At 42.6% G+C, this 23,111-nt stretch overlaps 1 protein-coding gene across 1 annotated transcript in view; it reads left to right on the plus strand.

Annotated features, from left to right (window-relative positions):
- Nucleotides 1–20,960, plus strand: part of UTP20 (UTP20, small subunit (SSU) processome component, homolog (yeast)) — a 115,021-nt gene extending 94,061 nt beyond the window's left edge. The window contains exons 46-62 of the mRNA XM_006888529.1: nt 2,453–2,619; nt 3,584–3,725; nt 5,490–5,606; nt 6,859–7,029; nt 7,493–7,624; nt 7,997–8,107; nt 9,497–9,576; nt 9,934–10,003; nt 10,131–10,313; nt 11,576–11,707; nt 12,808–12,940; nt 15,821–16,008; nt 17,022–17,093; nt 18,447–18,731; nt 19,001–19,127; nt 20,385–20,530; nt 20,805–20,960. Coding sequence (XP_006888591.1) covers nt 2,453–2,619; nt 3,584–3,725; nt 5,490–5,606; nt 6,859–7,029; nt 7,493–7,624; nt 7,997–8,107; nt 9,497–9,576; nt 9,934–10,003; nt 10,131–10,313; nt 11,576–11,707; nt 12,808–12,940; nt 15,821–16,008; nt 17,022–17,093; nt 18,447–18,731; nt 19,001–19,127; nt 20,385–20,530; nt 20,805–20,960 — 2,412 coding nt within the window. The remainder of the gene's footprint in view (nt 1–2,452; nt 2,620–3,583; nt 3,726–5,489; nt 5,607–6,858; nt 7,030–7,492; nt 7,625–7,996; nt 8,108–9,496; nt 9,577–9,933; nt 10,004–10,130; nt 10,314–11,575; nt 11,708–12,807; nt 12,941–15,820; nt 16,009–17,021; nt 17,094–18,446; nt 18,732–19,000; nt 19,128–20,384; nt 20,531–20,804) is intronic.
- The last annotated feature ends 2,151 nt before the right edge of the window (nt 20,961–23,111 follow it).

Here is a 23,111-nt window from a genome sequence, read left to right on the forward strand (position 1 = left end):
CCTATAGTGACCAATGTGTGTCATTTTATGTGCTGTCAAGGTGGAATGACCCAGCGCTGACCTTGCGGGTTTTCAGATGCAATAAATCATGTGGGCGGAAACTGCCCAACCTTCGCCTGTGCACAGCAAGTGGATTCGAACTGCGTGTCTTTGAGATGGCACTGGGCCACCACTAGGCCCCCAGAGCCCCCCAGTGTATGTCATAGACCAAAAAGAAAAGCAAAAAAATGTGGTTCGAGTAAGTTTCACTCCTGGGTCAAGTTAGGATCCTGGCCTTTGGAGTTAGACTACTACTCCCAGATTACCGAGAAGAAACTAATTGGCATTAATTAGTATTTATTATGGTCTAAGCACTGTACTAGGGAGCTCTGATGGCTTTAGTGGTAAGCAGCTGGGCTGCCAACCCAAAGGTCATCATTCAAATCCACCAGCTGCTCCGTGAGAGTTGTTAGTAGGCGCTGTCAGGTCAAAGATGGGCAGTCGCTTCCTGTGTGATTTACTGCCTTATGAAAAGCTGCTGGAGAGTCAGCTCTGAGTCAGTTCTAACGTGACAGTGCATTGTACTACCTCATTGCTTCTAATTTACACAACTTCCCCTTGAGATGAGCTCTGGTGGCCTAGTGGCAAAAAGCTGCGCTATAATCACAAAGGCATGCAGTTCGAGGCCATAAGCTACTCCACAGGAGGATGGACCGTCTCCACCTGTGTAATTAATTGCCTCTGAAAACCCACAGGAGGGTCTGCTGTAGGTCGGTTCTGACACTATGATTTACTCGCTTTTTTATTTTTCATACCTATTAGAGCAGTGAACATCCCACAAATAGTATTATATTTTATTATCATTTTATTAACTATAATATATAAGCTGTATAGTTCAGATATTTTTATTCAAGGTTCACATCTTATCAGATCCCATTCTGATTATTAGATATATTCTGAGGACAGAAGGAGTCTGTCAGCAGATTTGCTCAAGTTGAACGTCCTGGATTCCAGTTAAGTTCCGCTAATTTGACCCCCTAATTAATAATACCTACCCCCGGGGGCTTGACTGTTACAGTACATCATTATCCTGATTTCCTATAAACTAGAAAAACCTCAATTGCCATCAGGTCAGAACTGACACATAGCTAACCTTCATTGAGTTTCAGAGACTCTAAATCACCGAGGAGGAGATTTTCCATCTTTCTCCCTCATAGCTGCTGGTGGATTTGAACCGCCAGAGAAGAGTGATCTTTGTGTTAGCAGTGCACCTCCCTCCAGAGGAGGCCACCAGAGTTTCCTCGGTTTCCTGTAAGCAGTGATTAAGTATTAGGCTGGTTTTGTGTTTGTGTGCTTGCCTATAAGCTATCTCCTTAGATGCAGTTGGAAGGAGCCCTGATAGCACAGGGGTTACACACTTAGCTGTTAAAGTTGATTCTAACCCATCTGATAGCTTTGACAGAGAAAGGCCTGAGGATCCACTTCTGTAAGTACTACATCCAAGAAAATTCTCTAAACCATTTCTGTCAGTCATGTTGGCTCACGTTAAGTTGGAATAGGGAGCTCTGGTAGCTTAGTGATAAAGAATTGCACTGCCAACCCAAAGGAGGACAGTTCAAATCCACCAGCTCATCTGTGGAAGAAATATGAGCAATTCTCTTCTTGTGCAGTTTGTAGCTTCTTAAACCTGCTCAAGGGTCAACTCTGAGTTGATTCTCACTTGGTGGCACACAACAACAGCAATTTGAGTTGGAATAGACCCAACCACACCCTAAGATAATACTTTTTGTGGATTGGCTTATTAGAAGTGTGAAGGGGGGGCGGAGAGAAGGGTACAACAATAAATGAATGGAATTCCAAAATCTCTGTAGATGTTCATTGCAATAAAAAATAAATTCATTAATTTAAAAAAAAAAAAAAGGAAGTGTGAACAGATCATCTTTCAAGCAGTGAGCCGAGGGAGCAGGGAAAGAGGGGGAGAAATTCAGAAGCACACTGGTTGCTCATTTTGGTTTCTCTGTGGGAAGGCTACTGTTAGATTTTACATGACATGATGTATGTTGTTGTTGGTTTTTTGTGTTTTTTTTTATTAAATGTTATTAATTTTAATGAACATTTACAGAGATTTTGGGTTTCCATTCATTCATTGTTGCACTAATGTTGTTGTTGAGTGCTGTCCAGTGGGAACTGACGTGTAGCTGACCCTCCAGTGGATTTTCTGAGGTGGTAAATCGCATGGGAGGAGACAGCCAGCCCATCCTTGTCCCGTAGAGCAGTAGGTGGATTCGAACCGTGTGTGTTTTTTATTTTGGCGCAGCGTCTTACCACCAGGCCACCAGAGCTCCCATTATCTGTACATTAGAAATTTATCAAGTATTTTTTTATTAGGAAAAATGAGCATGTATTAAAAGCAGATGTATAAAACAGTTACAACAAACCAACAGTAATGTATAACATTTATGTTTACTTTTAGATCTTACAAAATACCACGAGTTTAAAACTGGCTCGGAAGGTTCATGAAACCTTACGCCGAATCATAGCGGGATTGATTGTGAATGAGGAGATGACGGCAGAATCCATACTATTGCTCAGCTATGGCTTGATCAGTGAAAATCTCCCCCTGTTAACAGAGAAAGAAAAGTAAGTTTAGGCTGAGAGTGAGGTGGGGGACTATCCGGGAGATGCTTGCTCCTCATAAGCCTTTCAGCTCATTCAGTTCCTCCCTCCCTCCCACATTTCTCTGATGTTTTACTCTGTCTTAGGCCAAAACCTGTCAGGATGTAGACATTTAATCTTGGACATTTCAGAGAAAACTTCTATAATAGGGCTATTTTCTCTTTAGAGTATTAGTGCTCCGAAGCCGTCTGAAGTTATGCTAGGATGAATGTGTTTCGCATCTCTTCCTTATGTTACCTGCATTGCTCCTTGCTGTCATGCTCTGGGGGAATGTTGACTTCTGAAAGCTAGGTGTTCATATACAGAGTGACAACCGTATTGATTGCTTCTCAGGGCTTTAAGAGAAAAACTGTTTCATGCTGCTCTCCTAATTTCTGGGGGCCACTGTCTCTTACTTACTCTTAGATGGGTTCCTGTAGTTTCCTTTAAAATTATTTATAGGGATTTTTATTCTAATTATTCATTGAATCAATAGGTATTTCTTGTTCTGATCAAGCAGATACTTAGACCTTAAAATTTTTTTAAAATACTTTACATATCAATAAACTTCCTCAGTATTTTGCTTGCGTAACAAAACACACACCTTGATGCAAAAAAACAAACCCAAAACCCACCACTATCCCAAAACCCCAAGAGAACTTTGGCATTTGTTTTAGAAATCAAAGGAAGTCTCCACTTACACTTCACCTCCCATTACATGTGTGTTGTTCAGCCTGAGCTGTTTCTGAAGGTGATCCTAGTTGCTTTGATCAACAACCTCACAGTGTCTTATGTGTCTCTGAGAGGTGAGGTGAGGGCTGAGGGGATATGTATATAAATGACACCTTAATGAAGACAAGGCTTCTATCAGCAGAGAGGCCACAGTAACATCTTAGGATGCAGCCCTCATGTCGTCCCTCCTGACCTTCATTCCTTTTGTGGTTGTCAGAAATCCAGCAACGCCAGCTCCAGATCCACGCCTGCCCCCCCAGAGCTGTCTTCTGCTGCCCCCAACTCCAGTTCGAGGCGGACAGAAAGCCCTCGTGAGCAAGAAAACCAACATGCACATATTTATCGAGTCTGGGCTTCAGGTAAGAATTAAGCATGATCTGAGACCTGCTGCCCCAGTGAGTCTCCATCTGTGAATTCTCTATTGACTCTGGTACTGCCCACGGGAAAGCCTTCATTGTCAAGAAAGGATTTCATTTCAGTTATGTTGGTCATACATGTGAGCTAGGCTGGAGGGACTTGTGCTGCTAACCCAAACACCAAAGCTATGGTGGTTCAAATCCACCCGCAGTTCCAAGGGTGAGAGAGAGACCATCTCCTCCTGTGTGACTTCCAGCCTCAGAAACCCACGGGAGGGTCAGCTGCAAGTTGGTTTCAAGTTTGTTTGGTTTTTTTCTCCCTTAAGTTTTATTATTTCTTTCTCCCAGTATATGCTTTGATAATATAAACACCCTGGAATTAAATTATTCTGGCCTGCTGTTTATTGTGGTTTTGCCTCTGAGTACCTGTGAACCACCTTAATTTGTTGTTTTTTTAAGATAGCATTTAAATATAAAATAAAAAATGGCTGTGAATAATTAAATGAAAAACAAATTTAAAAATATAAAAACAAAAATCTGAACCTTCAATCTCCTTTTTTTTAAAAAAAAAATAATTTTAATGAACATTTACAGAGATTTTGGATTTCCATTCATTCATTCATTGCTGCACAGTCTCCTTCTTAAAACCCTTTAAGGGGAGCTCTGGTGGCCTAGTGGCAAGAAGCTGCACTGCAGTCCCAGAGACACATGGTTCGAATCCACCAGATACTCTGCCGGTGAAGGAGGGACAGGCCCCTCCTGTACCAGTCAGATCTGATTTGACAGTACACACACACAAAAAAAAATAATAAAATAAAGAAATTAATATATGGAAAAAAAAAGCCCTTTAAGAGGGGCCCTGGTGGCACAGTGCTTAAGTGTTCAACCACGAACCAAAAGATCGCAGTCCAAACCCTGAGAGCACTTTGTGGGAGAAGATGCAGCAGCCTGCTGCCTTAAAGATTCCAGCTGTGGATACCCGACGGGGTGTTCTGTGCAGTGTTGGGTCACTGTGATTCAAAATCGCAGCATTAGCAGTGGGTGAAACCATTCATTTGCTTTCATTCTTCTACAAATGACTCCCTCATTTCAGCCACAGAGGCCTCACTTTGTATTGCATTCCTCCACCACCCATACCCGTCACGTTCATGTCCTTACAGTTGTATAATGTCCCCACTGTTTCCAGCTCTAGGACCTTGTTACTCACTCTTCCATCCACGCAGGTCCCTACAAAGCTCTCACAGCACCCGGCATGCCGCCTCTCCAGCCCTGAAACCCATTGACATTGAGTTGATTACAACTCAGAGCAGCCCTCCACCAAATCTCCGACACAGTGCAAGAGGAGACTGCCCATCCTTCTCCCACAGAGCACCCATTGGATTAGGACTGCTGACCAACACTTAACACTAGAGCTCCCTTTCTGGCAATTAGCACAAATTGATTTCCTTTTCTTCCTGCTAGCTAAGATCCATCAGGGTAGAGACCATTTTTTTTGGCCGTTCCTGCATCGTGAGTGTTGAGCCAGCTCCTACAACTTTATTATAGACACTAAGAGTCCATGTGGTATTGAGAACTAGAATCTCAGCTACACAACAAACACGCACCTTCTCGACTTAATGAGAGTCCCCAAGCAGTTTCCAAGTTCATAAAAATGTTTGTCCTACCAGTAAAAGAACTTGACTGTTTGACACATGTCTCTTGCAAACTCATTAGGTCTTAGGAGTGATTGGTAGGAAATATCTTTTCTGTTTTTATTTCCTCTTTTAGCTGCTGCATCTCAGTCTGAAGAATTCCAAGATCAAGTCTTCAAGTGAGCATGTTTTGGAAATGTTGGATCCTTTTGTCTCTCTCCTCATTGACTGCCTGGGTTCCAGGGATGTGAAGGTGAGTGTGGGTTCACAGTCCATGTCGAAGCATCTGCTCCTTTTCAGGAAGAGTGTCACTCAACACCACGTAGAACTACTTGTGGGCTTGGCATGTCTCTGACAGGGTGATTTTATTTCAAAAGTGCTTTATGACATCAGGAATCACCACACTTCCTGCTTTAAATTGTTTCTCTGCTTGAATAATCGGATGCGTTTGGCTAGCCTTTCTCCATTATTCCATTTTACCCTCCTGACAGCACCTTCATGAGGGTGGGTGCTATTTCACTTCTCAGGCCAGTAATCATCAGTAGCACCTCTTCTCCGTTATCACTACTACTACTACACAGTGCTATGAATCTTAAAGATTCATCTCGGATCCTAACAGCAACCTATGAGACTTAATATGCTATTATTTCTTTTTTGTGGCTGAAAAAACTAGGGCTTAGGCAAAGTCACTCGCTCAAGACCCTGGTCTACCAGGCTCCAGAGCCTTTGTACCTGCTGTTTCTGCATGTTACTTCTTGACAGCTGAAGATGCCGAGAGGCTACATAACATCTCCACAGTCCAACAAGTAAAATGTCTCAGAGCTGAGATTTGAGTCTGGAGCTTTTGATGTCAGGCTCATTCTTTTATGTTTTTATCTAATACCACCAGCCCAGTGAGGACATCACAGTAATCAGAGCAGCAGCGGCTACATTAGAACTGAATTAGGTGATGTCTAAGGTTTGGCCTCACTATCCACGGATTCTCTGTGTAATCACACAAGCCCTCAGAATAATGAATTCTATTTCATTTTTCCCATGTTTAATTTCTGAGCCAGCCGTGGGTGTCTTAAATACAGAGATGTTGTCATTTTATTACCATTGTGTTTCTAATAGTCAGTGGAGCACTATTAAGCTTTTTAATATAAGCTTAAGACAAATCAATTGAAGTAGCACACTAGACAATAGAAGTAACTTATGATGTACTTTTTCATACACACACAATTTTTTTTTTCTAAAATTGGTAAACCCATCTAGTCGTTTACCTGTCAGGGCCAAGCATTTGTTACATGAGTACGCCTTCTCCTTTGCTTATTTATGCTGGATCCTCACTTGCCATTGGGGAGCCGTGCAAAAGGGAACAGACAGCCTCTCATCATCTTGCATTTGGGACACAGTTCTCAGAGAGTGGGCCTGTTTCGTTCAATTGACTGACAGTCCACCCAGCCCCTGGGGCTGGAGTCTTGAGTTTTGTAACCACTTCAGTTTCGATCCTTTGCTTTTTTCAGGTGATCACAGGCACTTTACAGTGCCTCATCTGGGTCTTGAGATTCCCCTTGCCTTCCATCGAAACAAACGCAGAGCAGCTGACAAGACACCTGTTCATTTTGCTGAAGGACTATGCAAAACTTGGGGCTGCCAGGGGGCAGAATTTCCACCTGGTGGTCAATTGTTTCAAGGTGAGGTATTTTCATTTGCCCTGAGAGAAAGCCAGGATCAAGTTACATCAAATAGCATTTTCCCCTCATCATTCCTTTTCATCTTGGTCAAAATTGCTTGCCAGATTGCTTTCTGAAGCCAAGAATTTTTAAGCTCCTTCTCATGTACTATGGGCATGTTTCCAGGAGGGATCAGTCTTTGGAGAAAGACAGCATGTTTGGAAGGGTGGAGGGACAGTGCAGGAAAGGAAGACCCTGGATGAGACGAATCGACACAGTAATTGGGGTAATCGGGGCAGGTGTGTCAGAGACAGTGAGATTGGCTCAGGATAAGCTTCAGAGCTCTTGTAAGTAGGGTTGGCACATAACAACAAGACAGATGCTCTCCTCTGTGAATGTTAGCGTTCTATCCAGTCATCATTGTCCCACTAGATTCTGGTTAGTGGGACTTGATGGTGGCTAACCTTACTGTTGTAACTTGCAGTGTGTGACCATACTTGTGAAGAAAGTGAAGTCTTACAAGATAACTGAAAAACAGCTGCAAGTCCTGCTGGCGTATGCGGAGGAGGACATCTATGATACCTCAAGACAAGGAACTGCATTTGGTCTTCTCAAGGTACGATGTCACTGGTGTGGGGACTTCTGCCGTTGGTGAGCCTCGCGTCAGATGTTGAGGATGATGTGTAACACAGTGTTGGACGAGTTCAGGACTTTGGAAACACATAGAGCTCATACAGATGATTATGGCTTGCGTGGGTCAATTTTACCCAGCTTATCTTCTAATTAAAATGTAAACGTAAGCTCCATTTTAGCATTTCCTAGGAAATATATTTCCTGTACAAATAATTGCTGTGTTAAATTTTGGTTTTTCTTTCAAAGATACTTCAGTTATGTTTGAGAACTGCCTGTTATTACTCTAACATAAGTGACTCTCTACCCAGCTGCAGTACAACCCAAGAATGAGTCTGTTTTTCACTTTGTATCTTAGGCCATTTTATCAAGAAGATTATTGGTTCCGGAAATAGATGATGTCATGCGTAAAGTATCCACCTTGGCCATCTCTGCACAGAGTGAACCCATCAGGCTCCAGTGTAGACAGGTTTGTACAGTGAGCTGCTTATGTTCCCACCTGCTGGACTCTGCCTTATTTTATATTTTGTTTTTAAGTAGAGAGATGTTGACATTGAGTTTGGAAGACTCTCTTGTTCAAGTTGTTGCCTTATTCAAAGACTCTGGAGCCCATTTGCACACCCAAGTGTGAATAGAGTCTCTCAGTCAGCCAAGAGTAGTAGTTGAGTCCACTGTGTGACAGAGGGGATGAAGAGTTACATTTTGTCCCCTGCTGCATTATGTTCTTAAAAAAGGTCTCTGTTAGGACATTATGCAGAGTGAAATATCTCAGACACAAAAGGACAAGTACTGCATAGTGCCACTATTGTAAAATGGAACTGACATCAGGGTTGGGGGAACCTAAGAAAAGAGGGGATAAATAACATATACTGCATAGAAACAGATGAGGGAGAGAACTGTTAAAAAGAAATATAGGATTAGGTATTATTTTCATGACAAGATTACAGAAAGATAAATGCATAATAAAGTGGACTGGACTTGGGGGAGGGGATTGTATAAGAATGAAAGATTTTTTTTTTCAAAGAGAAAAACAAACTGTGGGGGATGGATGGGCAGGGAGGAAAATGTGCAACAATGAATGAATAAGGAAAAATTAAAAGGAAAGAATATGCTGTGTATATATACACACACACACACACACACACACATGTATATGTACTGCATTTAAAAAATCATTAATTTTTTTAAAAAAAAGGTCTTCATCCCTTGGCTACTTAACACTTACCTCTGAGTAGAGGTTGGCCAGAAGAGCTGTAGAGAAAATCTCTGTGGTCTCTATCCCATGAGCACATACCACAAAACAAAAAGCCATAAGCACAAAACAGAAATTCCACAAATAATTGATTAGTCATCACAAATTCTGTGAGGAAAAATTTGCTATCATATTTCATCAGTTCTAAGGCAAACCTTTATGCTGCAAAGAAAGTAAAAACTTGGACACAGAGATAGGATACCATCAGTTATAAGATCCATGCTAACTTCAAGTATAAAAAGCTGTGCATATGATATGGTGAAATGCAGAGTGCCTAAATAAGACATCTGATAAGGTGAGATCCCTGCCTAGGGCTAGAGGTCAGGGAAGGCTTTCCCAAAGATTCATGTTAAAGCTCCTGTTTGAAAGAAGACTTAACCTTCCAGGTGAAGGGAGGAGCAGTAAACACCTGAGGTAAATGAGCCTTGAAGTGGCTAAGGAAAAGCCTAGGAACTAAAGGGAGGAGGAGGAGAAGATGAGCCAAGTTAAACAGGACCCTGCCATGTTGTCAGAGGCACCTTCTCAGGGGAGTGGGGAAATGTCTGGGGCTTCTGCTCCCAGAAGAGTAAGAAGTTATTGAAATAATTGTATAACTTTGATCCCCAGGTTTTCCTGAAATACATTCTGGACTATCCCCTTGGTGACAAATTGAGACCAAACTTGGAATTCATGCTTGCTCAGCTGAGGTAAGCCGCAGCACAGATACTCAGAGGCATTTCCTTTGACAAGGACATGCGTCTTTAAAAGGACAAAAAAAATGTCACCTAATGATGCTCTTCTGTATGAATCCTTCGCTTGATTACCAGGCTTCGTGTTGGCTTTTTATGGCAATTCCAGAAATTGTTTTTCTGTCCAGTGTTACCATTGGTTAAGTTTAAAACTGCTCAGTAGTTGGCAGACTTACATGGACTCATTGAAGTTGGCACCTTGGTGCAGCCTTTTCTGGTTTTGGGTTTTTATTTTGGGGATTTTTTTGTGTGTGTGTGGTTATTCTTAGTAAATTTAAAAGACCCTGTCCAGACAATGTATTGTTGTTCCCCTAGCTATGAACATGAGACCGGAAGAGAATCGGCCTTGGAAATGATTGCCTATCTCTTTGACACCTTCCCTCAGGTACGGTGAATCACCAAACACAAACTTGAGTTTTGCTTCGCTACATCCCTGAAACCCCTGCCTTCCCTTTAAGTCATCTGTGAGAATTCTGTCTTGGCGGGGCTCACAAACGCCTGTTTTCTTTTAGGGGCTGCTCCATGAGAACTGTGGAATGTTCTTTATTCCTCTTTGTCTAATGCTGGTCAACGATGACTCTGCCACGTGCAAAAAGATGGCCGCCATGACAATCAAGTCTTTACTCAGTAAAATTAACCTGGAAAAAAAAGACTGGCTGTTTAATATGGTTACCACCTGGTTTACTGCAAAAAAGGTGAGGAGGGGATAATGTTTGTGTTTCTGAGTACTGCTTTGTATTATTATTATTGTTGTTCTGTTCCATGGGGTCGGAACCAACCCGTAGCTGACCCTCTAGTAGGTTTTCAGAGACAATAAATTGCATGAGAGGAGGTTGCTCATCCTTCTTCCACAGAGCAGCTGGTGGATTTGAACTGCTTACCTTTGAGATTTTAGTATAGCTTCTTAGCACTAGGCTACAGAGCGCCCACAACAAACTTAACCAGACCCTTGCTGATGAATTATTTTGTTTCTCTAATACTTGAGTAATTTTTTATTAATTCTGGTATCTCTTGACCAGGTCTGCCACCATCATCCTGGCTTTTCTTTGTAGAATGGGGAAACAAAGATCCTAGATTATTAATTGACTTGTTGCAGACCCACATATTGGAGGAGAGATGAAACTTCTCTCCCTCCTTTTTTTTTTTAATTGTAATGAAAGTTTACAGAGACTTAGGGTATCCAGTCATTCACTGTTGCACTTTTCTCCCTGCCTACTCCCTCCCACCCATTCACTTTTCTCCTTGAAAAGAAAAACTCATTGCTGTGCAGTCCCTCGCCCCACGTCCATTGCACTGTGCAGCCCTCATTCTGGACTCCTGTCATGACGATAATACCCAATCATATATCCCTTTTAAACAGTTCTCTCCCTCATCTGTTGCAATGCAATATACATTGTTCCTCCCCTTCTACTCTGTCTTCCCTCAACCCCAATGTCAGTCCTGTTTTACAATAATGGCCCTATGCAGTATTTGTCCTTTTGTGACTGAGATAGTTTTACTCACCATAATGTCCTCTAGGGTCATCCACTTAGCATAGTAATTCATGAGTTCTTTGTTTTTCAGTGCTGCATAGTATTCCATTGTGTGAATATACCAGGGCTTCTCTATCCATTCGTTTGTTGATGGGCACTTGGGTTGTTTCCAGCTCTTTGCTATTATGAAAAAAGCCACAATATCCATTCTTTTTATTATTATTTAACAGAAAAGAAAAAACAACTTATTTAAGTGTTCAGTGGATGATAATATAAATGCCGCCTTTTTTAAATGTTAGTCTTGGGTATGAAGGTTTATCCAACATTTTATCATGTTTTCCACCAAACAAATCTCCAAATGTAATAATTTCTGACATTATGAAGAACTAATTTCATTGTCTGAATGCTGGGGACAGAGTAACCTCTTACCTGCATTGAACATTTTCAAATCGTTTTGACATTGTGTTGTGTTTTGGTTTTGGTAGCGCTTAAATAGACAACTGGCCGCCTTGATCTGTGGCTTATTTGTGGAAAGTGAAGGAGTTGATTTTGAAAGGAGACTTGGCGCTGTACTTCCTGTGATTGAGAAGGAAATTGATCCTGAAAACTTTAAAGATGTAAGTAATATGCTAGGGAATGAATGAAGCCTTTGCTGATTTGTGTTTAGAATGTTCTTTATTAATATTATCAAGAATTAATGTCGTTAAAACTTCTTTTAAAAATACAGGTTGTTAGGGAGCTCTGGTGGCCTAGTGGCAAGAAGCTGCACTGCAATCCCAGAGGTGTGCGGTTCGAATCCACCAGATGCTCTACTGGAGAAAGAGGGGCAATCTCCTCCTGTACCAGTCAGATCCAATTTGACAGTACACACAAAAAATATAATAAAATTTAAAAAAAAATGGAGGTTGTTGTGTTCTGTCCAGTTGGAAGCTGACCCTCCAGCAGTTTTCAGAGGTAGTGTAAATGCTTAAGAGGAGAGTGCCCATCTTTCAGCCCTAGAGCAGCGGATTCAAACCACATACCTTTATGTTGGCAGTACAATTCCTAACCACTTAACCACCAGAGCTACCTAAAATAGGGGCCAGAACTACTGAAATACTGCACTTTAAACCTTTAACCAAAAATATCCCCTAACAGCTCTTCAAATATAACAGCTCGATTTAGGTAGCCTAGTAAAAAGTATTTGCCTTGAACATTGTCCTCTTGTAAGAACTCTCAGTGCAGAATCAATGCAAGAACAGCAACTGAAAAGTCTGCTTACGACCTTTAGAAGGTGCTGAGTTTATGTTAATGAGGAAAGTATAACTCTGAAAAGGAACGTGAGAATAGTGCACACCTCGAAGAATGTAATCAGTGTCTCTGAATGTTACGTGTAGGACCAGTTGGATTGTGTTTATTTTGCTGTGTGCACTCGCAGCAACCAAAGCTTTTAGAGAACGGGGATGTTTTAAAGTTACTTACCTTCCGTAACGTATGAAGATCAGTGGGATGATTTCATCCCCACATGCATTTGGCAATATCTAGAGGCATGTAGTGTTGTCATCATGTGAGGACAGGTACTGCTAGCATCCCTACGTCCTCAGGAAAGAATTTCCAGTTGCCTTGTGTGTAAGAACCAAGACTGAGAAATCCTAATGTGAATTGACTTGCTATGGTCAATGCCTCTCAGATACTTTGAGATTAATGTCTTTGTTGATGTGTCTCCGTCTTGTTGTAGATAATAGAAGAGACTGAAGAAAAGGCTGCCGATCGCCTTCTGTTTAGTTTTCTTACACTAATCAGTAAACTCATCAAGGAATGCAATTTAATTCAGTTAACCAAGCCCTCTGAGATCTTGCGTAAGATCTGGTGTAAGTATTTTCCTATTATTTAAGTCTAAAAACAAGCACGTATGCTGCGCTAGAATCCCTGTGCATAGATTGTTTTGGAAATTAGCAAATGATGAACATTTCAGATACTATATAATGGGGAGAAAAGTGATGAGGAGAAGAAAATTGAGAACCTTTGCCAGATCCATTACAGTGAATATTTCTTCTGAACAAGACAGATACGTATTTGTGACTTTGAAGTTTCACATATTTATTTTTTCCTATTTAAAAATGGTACGTTTTCCTTATAAAAGAAATAATACTAATTAGGCAGGAAAAAACTTTCACAAAGCCCAGTATGCTACTTGAAGATAATCCGGTAAATGTTTCCATCCAGCCTTTCTCACTGTTGCAGAAGCCTAGGAGGTTGGCCTGTTGCTCTGTTTTTAGAGCGTTTGCATAGACCCATCGAGGCCTTTATAGCCTGTTTATTTCCTCTTAGAACAAATCTAATGAATGTTCAAGAATTGAGCAATAGATCATCATGTAAACGTACCTTTGATTTTACTAAACTTGGAGCATTTAGGTCAGTAAAAAAATCTCACTCTGAAAAATAAGACCTTAGTGTTTTGAGATTTTGTTTTGCTTTGTAGAATTAGCTTAAAGTTCTCCGTTTAACGCACTGCTGTTGAGTATACTCTAAGCCTCCATTGGATTTCCCAGGCTATACAAACATCTTACGGGAGGAGACGGCCTGTCTTTCCCCCCGTGGAACAACTGCTGGCTTCGCACTGCCAGCATTTCCGTCAGCAGCCCAACAAGTTAGGCACCACACCGCCAGGGCTGCTCCAGTTATGAGCGTCATTATTCCCTGCCATCAAGTCAGAACCAGCTCCTTCCTAGCTGTGGGTTTGCATAGGCTGTAGATGGCCTCAGAGGACATTGCCCATCTTTCTCCTAAGGAGCAGCTGGTGGATTTGAACAGCTTGCTTTTGAGTTGGCCCCATAACTCCTTACGCGCACTAGGGACAATAGGCATGAACGTGAGTGCTTTAAGTATCCACCCAGTTCAGGAGCCTAAGCTCCCAATTCTGTGAGACTTAGTTGTTGACAAAGGACCTACTCTAGTGGGGCTCCGCCGGGATACGGCAAACTTATTGCAGATTTATGCAGAGCAGAAGCATCACTGTGTTCTGAAAACCTAGCAGCCTAGACTACAACTTGGAGAAATATATAGCATAGTAAGGCAGGATTTCATCCTCCTCCCAGCTCCCACATTATAGAGTTCCTCCTGGGATTCTCTGTGTTGAGATTTATACTGAAAGCTTACATAAGTGAGTGGGTTAGTCCTGCCTCACCTGTTAGAGTTTGGCAAGTCACTTACGCTATGTGGGACATGGGCTTCCTCATTGGTAAGATGAAAGAAAATGACAACCCCAGAGCTGCTGTGAGATCTGAATGAAGGCATACGTGAGACTCTCTTAGCACATAGCACGTCCCTGCACTTAGCACATAGAAAGTCTTCCAGAAGTGATTGGCAGATCTCTTAAGAGTTTGACAGTTCAATAAATAATAAATACTAGAAAGGGTTTTGGGTGATAGTTTTGGTTTGGTTTTGGTTTTGGTTTTTTTTGGGTTTTTTTATTAATTTCAGTGAAAATTTACAGAGACTTTGGATTTCCATTCATTCATTGTTGCACTTTTTTTCCCCTCCTGACCTTCCCCTCTAGTACACTACCCTCTTGGAAAAGTAAAAGAAAAATTATTTCATTGCTTTACAATCCCTTCCCCAAGGTCCACTCTGCTATACATACAGCCTTCGCTCTGGACTCCTGTCATGACAAAAATCCCTAATAATTTTCCTTCTTAAACAGTTTTCTCCCTCATCTGTTTCAATACAGTATATATTATTGAACCCATCCTTCTCAGTCTCCTCCCAACCCCAAGGTCAGTCCTGTTTTACAACAGTGGCACTATGTGTATTTGTCCTTTTGTGACTGAGATTTTTCACTCAGCATAATGTCCTCCAGGGTCACCCATTTTGAATAATAATATCGCATGAGTTCCTTGTTTTTCAGTGCAGCATTGTGTGAATATACCACCGCTTCTCTATCCATTAATTTGTTGATGGGCACTTAGGTTGTTTCCAATTCTTTGCAATTGTGAACAAAGCCGTGATAAACATGGGTGTGGATAGTTTTTTTAAATGATCACTTTCTAGTCACCTTCTTGGAGCAAGTAAACGTGTCCAGGTAGGTTTTCATAGCACTGAATTGAGGAAATGTTGACGCTGTCTGAGAGTCATTCTCATGCAGATGACCCCTTACTACAGTTACTCATCTCATCTGCATCGTTTACCACAGCAGCCAGTTGCTGTCAATTCCGCCCCGTGGGAACCCGATAGAACTGAGCAGAATTGTCCCATAGGGTTTCCTCAGTTGTAACCCTTACAGACGGAGCCCACCACATCTTACTCTGAAGTGGCTGGGAGATTCAGACCACCAAGTTTTCAGTTAGAAGCCAGGCACTTAACCCTGTGTCACCAGGACGTCTTACATGACATGACATGGTTGTTAGGTGCCATCAAGGCAACCACGTCGTGAATACTTCAGTTTCTATCTGCTGAGTCTACCTCCCTTTCCCCAGGTTCTTCTCTCAGCTGCTTGGAAGCAGTTATAATTGTGCATCTTTGTATTTCCGGCTCCAGGCACATAATGTCCCAAAATCAAACTCAATGCCAGTGAGTTGATTCCACCTTGTGGCAACCTTTTAGGAGAGCATAGAATGCCCCAAAGGGTTTTTTGCTTCATCCTTCTTCCATTAACCTTTTAAAGCCCATAATAGATACTCAATAAATACCAAAAAATTCACAACCACAAAACAGAAAAACTGAGGTGTCTGCTGCGTCTTTTGGCCCCGTAGGTCACCTGCACGATCACCTGAGGCATCCCCACAGCTGGGTGTGGCTCACCGCAGCCCAGGTCTTTGGGTTGCTCTTTGCCTCTTGCCAGCCAGAGGAGCTTGTTAGAAAATGGAGCTCCAAGAAGACTAAAAAGGGTCTCCCAGAACCAGTGGCAATCAAGTTCCTAACAAGCGACCTTGACCAGAAGGTAAGAGCTCGCATACCTTTTTCTTCCTTTGTGACCTGTGTGGGGTTTTCATTCTGGGCTGGATTGGACATGTCATGCAGTGAGGGTATCACCTGAAAGGATGGGGTTTTGGTTTTTGTTTGGTTTTTGGTTTTTGTGTGTATCATTGATTCTGATAGTCTGTCACAGGAGGAGACTGCCCCTCCTCCAGAGGAGCATCTGGTGGATTCCAACCGCGCACCTTCGGGATTGCAGCGCAGCTTCTTGCCATGGGGCCACCAGAGCTCCCAGGGTTGGGTTTTTCAGATCATTTTCAAGCCATCAGTCTAATCGAACTTTTGTTTAGCGCATTCATCTTCCTTTATCTCTGCAAATTCCTTATCAACAGTGGACACAAGGTTGCTACTATCTGTGCTGCCTCTTTCCTAACCTTGTTGAGGACTTATCTGTAAAACTGTTAGACACAGACTGTGTTCTCTGATGTACTAGGGTCAAGCACAATGACCAGCTTCTGCCGGGAGCTTCATAAATACTAAATGAAAGAGAAAGGAGGAAAGACCCAAAAAATGGGAATAGTACACTCTGTTCTACTATTACTACTACTACTACTACTACTACTACTACTACTACTACTACCACTGCTACTACTACCACTGCTACTACTACTATGTTATTGTTATTATTGTTACCATTGAGTGGAAACCTACCCATAGCTGAGCCGTCAGCAGGTTTTCAGAGGCAGTTACTCAGACGAGAAGAGACTGCCCATCTTTCTTTCATGGAGTAACTGGTGGATTCAAACCACATACCTCTTTACATTGGCAGCCCCTTAGTATAAGAGAGGATTAACTCATACCTTCCCAGGCTATCTCTGAGGGGTGAAATGCTTGAGGGCGGGGAAAAGGCAATAGTTACATAGTGTTGAGCATTCTGAGTCTAAACACAGGGTCGTTTAGAACAAAATCTGATACTCTGGGCTGAAAACCCTGTTTGAAATGTGCTGCATTCTGCTCATGTCCATTTACTTTTCACAGATGAAAAGTATTTCTTTGGCTTCCTGTCATCAGTTACATTCCAAATTCTTGGATCCGTCACTTGGGGAGCAGGTAAGAATTGAATCCACCCACTGGTTGAGGGATAGACTCACTGTTTGCCATTTGTTTAGTTTTTGAACTTAATGTTTGGGGAATTAGCTGACGTTTGAGCATATACTCAAATGCAGCCTAAGCAGGAGTTAGAGACTTATTTTTCAGTTCTGAGTGCAGATACTGTAGTGTGAGGCTGGTGGCTTATCTTCGTAAGGTAAGGTAACTTCAGCCTTGAGATACCTTCTCCAAAGCATTATATCTTTCTGTCAGCGCAGAACTTTATATGAGTTTACTCTGTGACTAGAAATGAAACATAAACACAATGGAAGAATTTATGAATACAGAGTAAATTTATATGACTTTCAGATAATTGTTCTCTCGCGCTCTCATTTCCTCTTTTGATAAAACAGATGGGTTAGCAGCTTTTGAGCCAGGGCAGACCTGCTATCTAGACAGAGCAAGGTGCTTTCCTCGTCTGAGACATTAGGGCCAAGGTGGAGCAATACAGATTAAATACTAGACCTGTGCAAGTTAGTCAAATGTCTAGATCTTCAGAGATGACTCAAGGGGCAAAAAACTGCCATTTCTGTCACTTTTATCAGTGAAAAGTGTTAACTTTTTGTTGTGTCTATATTAATGCTTTGTTACATGGCAAGCTTGGGAAGGAGAGGAGAGCCACTACAAGGAATGGCAAAGTGAGGCCGAGGGAACTCCTGCCATGGTGGACGTGTTCTCTTTAATAGAGACTAATAGATGGTGGCTGCACAGTCCAGGCACAGGAGCCCTGGATGGAAAATACCATACAGACTTCAGAGTTAGCCAGTCAAATAGGTTTGCTGTCTCTAAACCAATATGATCTTTGGACTATTTAACTAGCTGAATTAAATGGAATTTGAGGAAGAAGAGCTTGGTATTTAAGCACTTGGGCTTAAAAACTCTGGACTGTGGAATCCTGTTTTTTTGGGGGGTCATGAACTATCTCTGACCTTGGTGTTCTCTCTGATAATAGTATCCAGCAGAGATACATTAAGGTGTGTCAGGCAACTAGTTAGTGCCCAACAAATAGAAGTGACTCTGCCACGAGGAATGATCAAAGGGAATTCATGGAAGGCGGAGGAAAGTGCCCTTTACAGGTGTACACAGGTGGTCAGAGAGAGTGGGACAAAGCCCAGGGGGTAAAGGTGCGTGCAGGGCACCGGTAACGACGAGCGTGAGGGGGTTGAGAACCAAGGTATGCATAGTTTAATAATGCAGTACCCGGTTTGCTCTCTCTTCTCATCCTTGAGTATATATTTTCAGCTTCTGCTTTACCGAGCCATACAATTTCCAGAGTTAAAGTCTATTCCCTTCTTTTTCCCTTCTTCTTTCAAGGTTGTTAAGAATTTGTTGTTTGTTGCCAAAGTCTTATACTTCCTGGTACCGGATTCTGAGGATAAGCAAGCCGAGACAGCAGAAGGGAGAGAAGAGCACGGAGCTTTAGGAGCCAATGAGGCCCAAGAGGAAGTGGAAGAGCCTGCCGCGGCCTGTGCCGATGACGGAGAGCAGAGCCGGGAGCAGGAGGAGCCCAGCAAACCGGCCACCCTGCTCTGGCTGATCCTCAGATTGTCCCGGATGGCAAAGCTGGAGGCCGCCTATTCACCCAGGAACCCCCTAAAGGTGCCATAAGCCTGCAAAGTAGTCACTGAGTACAGCTCCATTGACTCTTACACAGTATATTCTTAGTAACAGCACTTCAGCAAAGCATTTTAGTTGGCATTAGTGGTCCTCCCAAGGAGAACTGCCTCGACAGCTCTGCCTGTTGAGCCCGGAACTGCAGCCACTGGCAACACTTCCCAAGTAGATCAGACTCTTGTCTTCTAGGACAGTGTATCTGCATGACTGTGTTAACAGAAGCCTTTCAGGTGACACATGTCCTGTACTTTCAGAGAACATGCATCTTTAAGTTCCTTGGAGCCATAGCGATGGACCTGGGAGAAGAGAGGGTGAAGCTGTATCTGCCAATGATCATAGCGCCTTTGTTTCGAGAACTGAACAGCACCTACGCAGAGCAAGGTAACCGCCTCTGCCCTCGTGTTCCAACTCCTGACTTCCTCCCTGAATGCCCCCTTCTTTCTTTCTCTTTACTGCCTGCCAGAAAATGGGTTTTTTTGAGAGATAACTTACTGGGTTTTGTTAACTATTGTTAGACAACTAATAGCACACAAACAAAACTATTTTGTATTCTCTTTGACTACTCTCCCTCAATTTTTCTTATCTGAGAGTGACTGTTTCTCTCCTAACACATAATGCTTTCATCATAAGCAATTTAAAATATAGAGAAAACTGTAGTTTGGGTAGTTCTAAGTATTAGAATAATAATGAGCGATATAAAGTGCCCATTCTTAAGATCCCAAGTAAAATTATTTTCATAACATACTTTTAAGTTTAAATATCAGTCTAATTTTTTTCCTGTTTTTGTGTAGTGTACTTGGTACTTTTTTCTCACTGATCTTAATTGTCTTGTAATAATAGAAAAAGATGGAATTGAGGTTTGGAATGGGGAGGGGGCTGTAAAGTGGATACTATACAAGATAAAATGACGTGGGTGTTTCCCACCGGAGGGGCTGTGTTAGCCCTGCTGCCTTGACAGCATGTTGCGTCCCTGTGCCATTGTCTCAAGGGCTTCTGGACGGAAGAAGGCCCAGGTGAGGCGGGGGCCACTGACAGCCAGGCTGTGATGCCCATTCAGCCTGCATTTGTTGAGCACCTCATGTTTGCCAGGTGCTGAGTCAGACACTGTGTCTGCAGCAGGGGAGGAGGCAGTCTTCGCCCCTGAGACGCTTGCATTGCCCAGCCAGTGTCCCCACCTCCCCTGCAGTTGAATGCAAAACTCGGGTTCTTTCCCTGTGGGGGAGACAGCAAGGAAGAATGGAGGGGCAGAGCTTCGCAGCAGGTTCTCAGGCAAAAAGAGGTGGGCATGGGCAGAGCTAAGCCTCTGCGATTTGTGGAGTAGAAAGGGGCCAGTAAAACCTCTTTCTCCTATCGGTAGAGCTGAAAGGGTGACAACCCAAAGAGTTTCTTCCAAATTTCCAAGTTCTTTGAATGTCTTCCGAGCCAAGATCCTCCTGGGAAGCAGGCCCGGGGCCTCTGGTCTTTGTTCTGTTCTCGATCAGGTGGTGCTGCGGGCTGTACCTCCCGTCCAGGAGTGTGGAGGAGAGTTTTAGATCTGGGCACAAGTGTGATAGAATTTTGTGTCTTGTCAATCATGTTGTTAAGTGTTAAACATCGTTTCTTAACTCTCCCTGCTCATGACTTTCTGTTTGTGATTAGATCCTTCATTGAAGAATCTATCCCAGGAGATCATAGAATTACTCAAAAAGCTGGTTGGCCTCGAGAGCTTTTCCTTAGCCTTTGCGTCTGTGCAGAAACAGGCGAATCAGAAGAGGGCGCTCCGGAAAAAGAGGAAGGCTTTGGAGGTGCGTTCGCTGTTGGAAAATGTGGCACGTTCACCAAGCCTGATAGTGTTTGAACAGTCTGCCTGTGTGTGTGTGAAGCACTGGGGTGGGGGGAGGGAGGGATTAACTGGTGATGTTGGCCAAGAGGGGCTCTGTAACTGCAGCTTTCCCCCAGGCCCCATATCTTCTCTGACCAGCATGTCTGTGTTCATGATTTCAAAGGAAACAAATGGCACATTTCTCCACTTGATTTTATTGGTTTAATATTTAAGAGTAAAATTTCTCTTTTTTCCAGTTTGTAACTAACCCTGATATTGCTGCCAAGAAAAAGTTGAAGAAACACAAAAATAAAAGTGAAGCTAAGAAGAGAAAAATAGAGTTTCTGCGTCCCGGCTATAAGGCCAAGAGGCAGAAAACCCAGAGCCTGAGAGATTTAGCGATGGTGGAGTGAAGTGCTCCGAGGGAGCCCAGCGTAGTCAGCCCAGACCTGGCCCATGCCAGGCACAAACTCCGCAGGGTTTTCTGTTCGTCGGAATCACAGCCAGTCCTACTGGTTATGTATATTTAAGTTAAACTTTGGCCTAGATTGTAAAATGTATAGTTTAATATAAATCATGTTTATGACTTTTTTTAATTAAATATGCTTAAAACATTTCATAATGATGATTGTGCCTTCACTCTTTAAAATGTGTTTGACACTAGTATAAAGAATCTTACCACTTATATAAAGATTTAAAAGAGCAATAAAGAGGTAGAAAAAATTAGGAATAAGCCTAACAAAAGATGTACAATAACTTTATGAAGAAAGTACAGGTTTTATCAAAGACATTAAGGAAATGCAGACTTGTTACTCACAATAACAAAAGATGAAAACATCCTAAGGGAGTTTCCACAAATAAGTAGATAAACAAATTTGGCCCAGACATGCAGTGGAGTACAACATACGTAACTAATGAATAATGCCGCATCGGAGTACCATCTCACAGCATGGGTGAATCTGGGGAGCAAATTTTGTATGTGAACCCAGTTAGAAAAAGTCAAGAATAGGCTTACACACAGAAAGAAACAGTCTTTGATTGTTTCCAGGGATGGGATAGAAAATACCAGGAGTCACACAAGAATGAAGGGCAGCGACATAGTTTCAGGAAGGGTTTGGCCAATCTGAACAGTAGCCTCCAGAATTACCTACTAGAGAAGCTCCATTTATCATTTCTCATGTAAATCCGTGTCATTTGCTGGGAGCAGCTGGTGGGTTCAAACCCTCAGCCTTTGGGTTGGCAGCTCAACTCCCTACCTACTAAGCAACCAGACCTCCCTGAATTGTAGCTAGTGGGAAACAAGCCACTCTTCCTTTGCCAAGGAAAGAGCGATCACCTTTACCTACTTTAATTGCACAGGAAGCTACAGAAATGACTCGGGCAGAGGCCGACTGCTGTTAGACACCGTGGAGTGGGCTCCAGCTCCCGGAACCCCACGTGCCGGGATGGAACCCTTGCCCAATCCCATGCTGTCCTCATGCTCTCTGCTGTGCTGAAGCACGTTGTCACTGGATCAGTCCAGCATGGTGAGGGTCTTTCTTGCTCTTGGGCACACTTCAGAAGGACATGTGAAGACATCTGGGTATCGTGGTAAGACCATCCCACCACACAGTACCCACCTCGGTCCCAAGTTCTTGGCCAAATTCCTATCAGCACATGAATATGCCACTGTGCCAAGGATTAGACACGTAAACAAGGACAGGAACAAATTCTGTAGTCATTTAGCTTTCTTTTCCTAAGGCATACCTGAATTGCTTTTTCTGATCTTTTTCTGGTAATCCAAACACCACAAGTGTTGACCATAAATACTACTACTAGTCTCCTCAGGATGTAACCTAAAGTCATTCTGTTACTTACAAGGCAGTCTCCAACATGGATTGAAGCTCAACATCAAGAAAAAAGATTTCCACCACTGGGCCAGTTGGCAGCAGCATGATAGATGGGAAAGAGATTGAGATTGTTAACAATTTCAATTTGTTTGGTTCCACAATTACCACTCTTGGCACTAGCAGTCAAGAAATCAAAAGATGAAGTGCATTAGGAAAATCTGCTGTCAGGGACCTCTCCAGAGTGCTAAAGAGCAAGGATGTCAGTCTAGAGATTGATGACAAAAGAATCAATGCCTTGAGTTGTGCAGAAGTTGAACATATTATAGACAGCCAAGAGAATAAACAGGTCTTTCCAAGAGAGGTTTAAACCAAGTTGCTCCTTGGAGGCAAGGATATACTCTGGACATATTGCCTCGGGACTAATGCTTGGAAGGGACAGAGTAGGAGAGGAAGACTCCAGAAGAGATGGATTGACAGTGAGTAGAGTAATGGGGGCAGGTGTGTCAGATACTGATTGGCTCAGGCTAGGGCAGTGTTCCAAGCTATCATGCATAGGGTCGCTGTGAGTCACAAGCGACTCGATGGCACATAACAACAAGCAAGGGAGTTTAGATAATTTGCTAACCTTTGTTGTTATGTGCCATTGAGTCACGACTCATAGCGACCCTATGTACAAGAGCTCTCTAAGTTCTTCTATCCTGTGCCAACCTAGCCATCTCAAATGCACTTATTCCC

This window comes from Elephantulus edwardii, unplaced genomic scaffold, assembly GCF_000299155.1.
Source record: "Elephantulus edwardii isolate Elephantulus edwardi_28Jun2011 unplaced genomic scaffold, EleEdw1.0 scaffold00068, whole genome shotgun sequence".
Classification (NCBI taxonomy): Eukaryota; Metazoa; Chordata; class Mammalia; order Macroscelidea; family Macroscelididae; genus Elephantulus; species Elephantulus edwardii.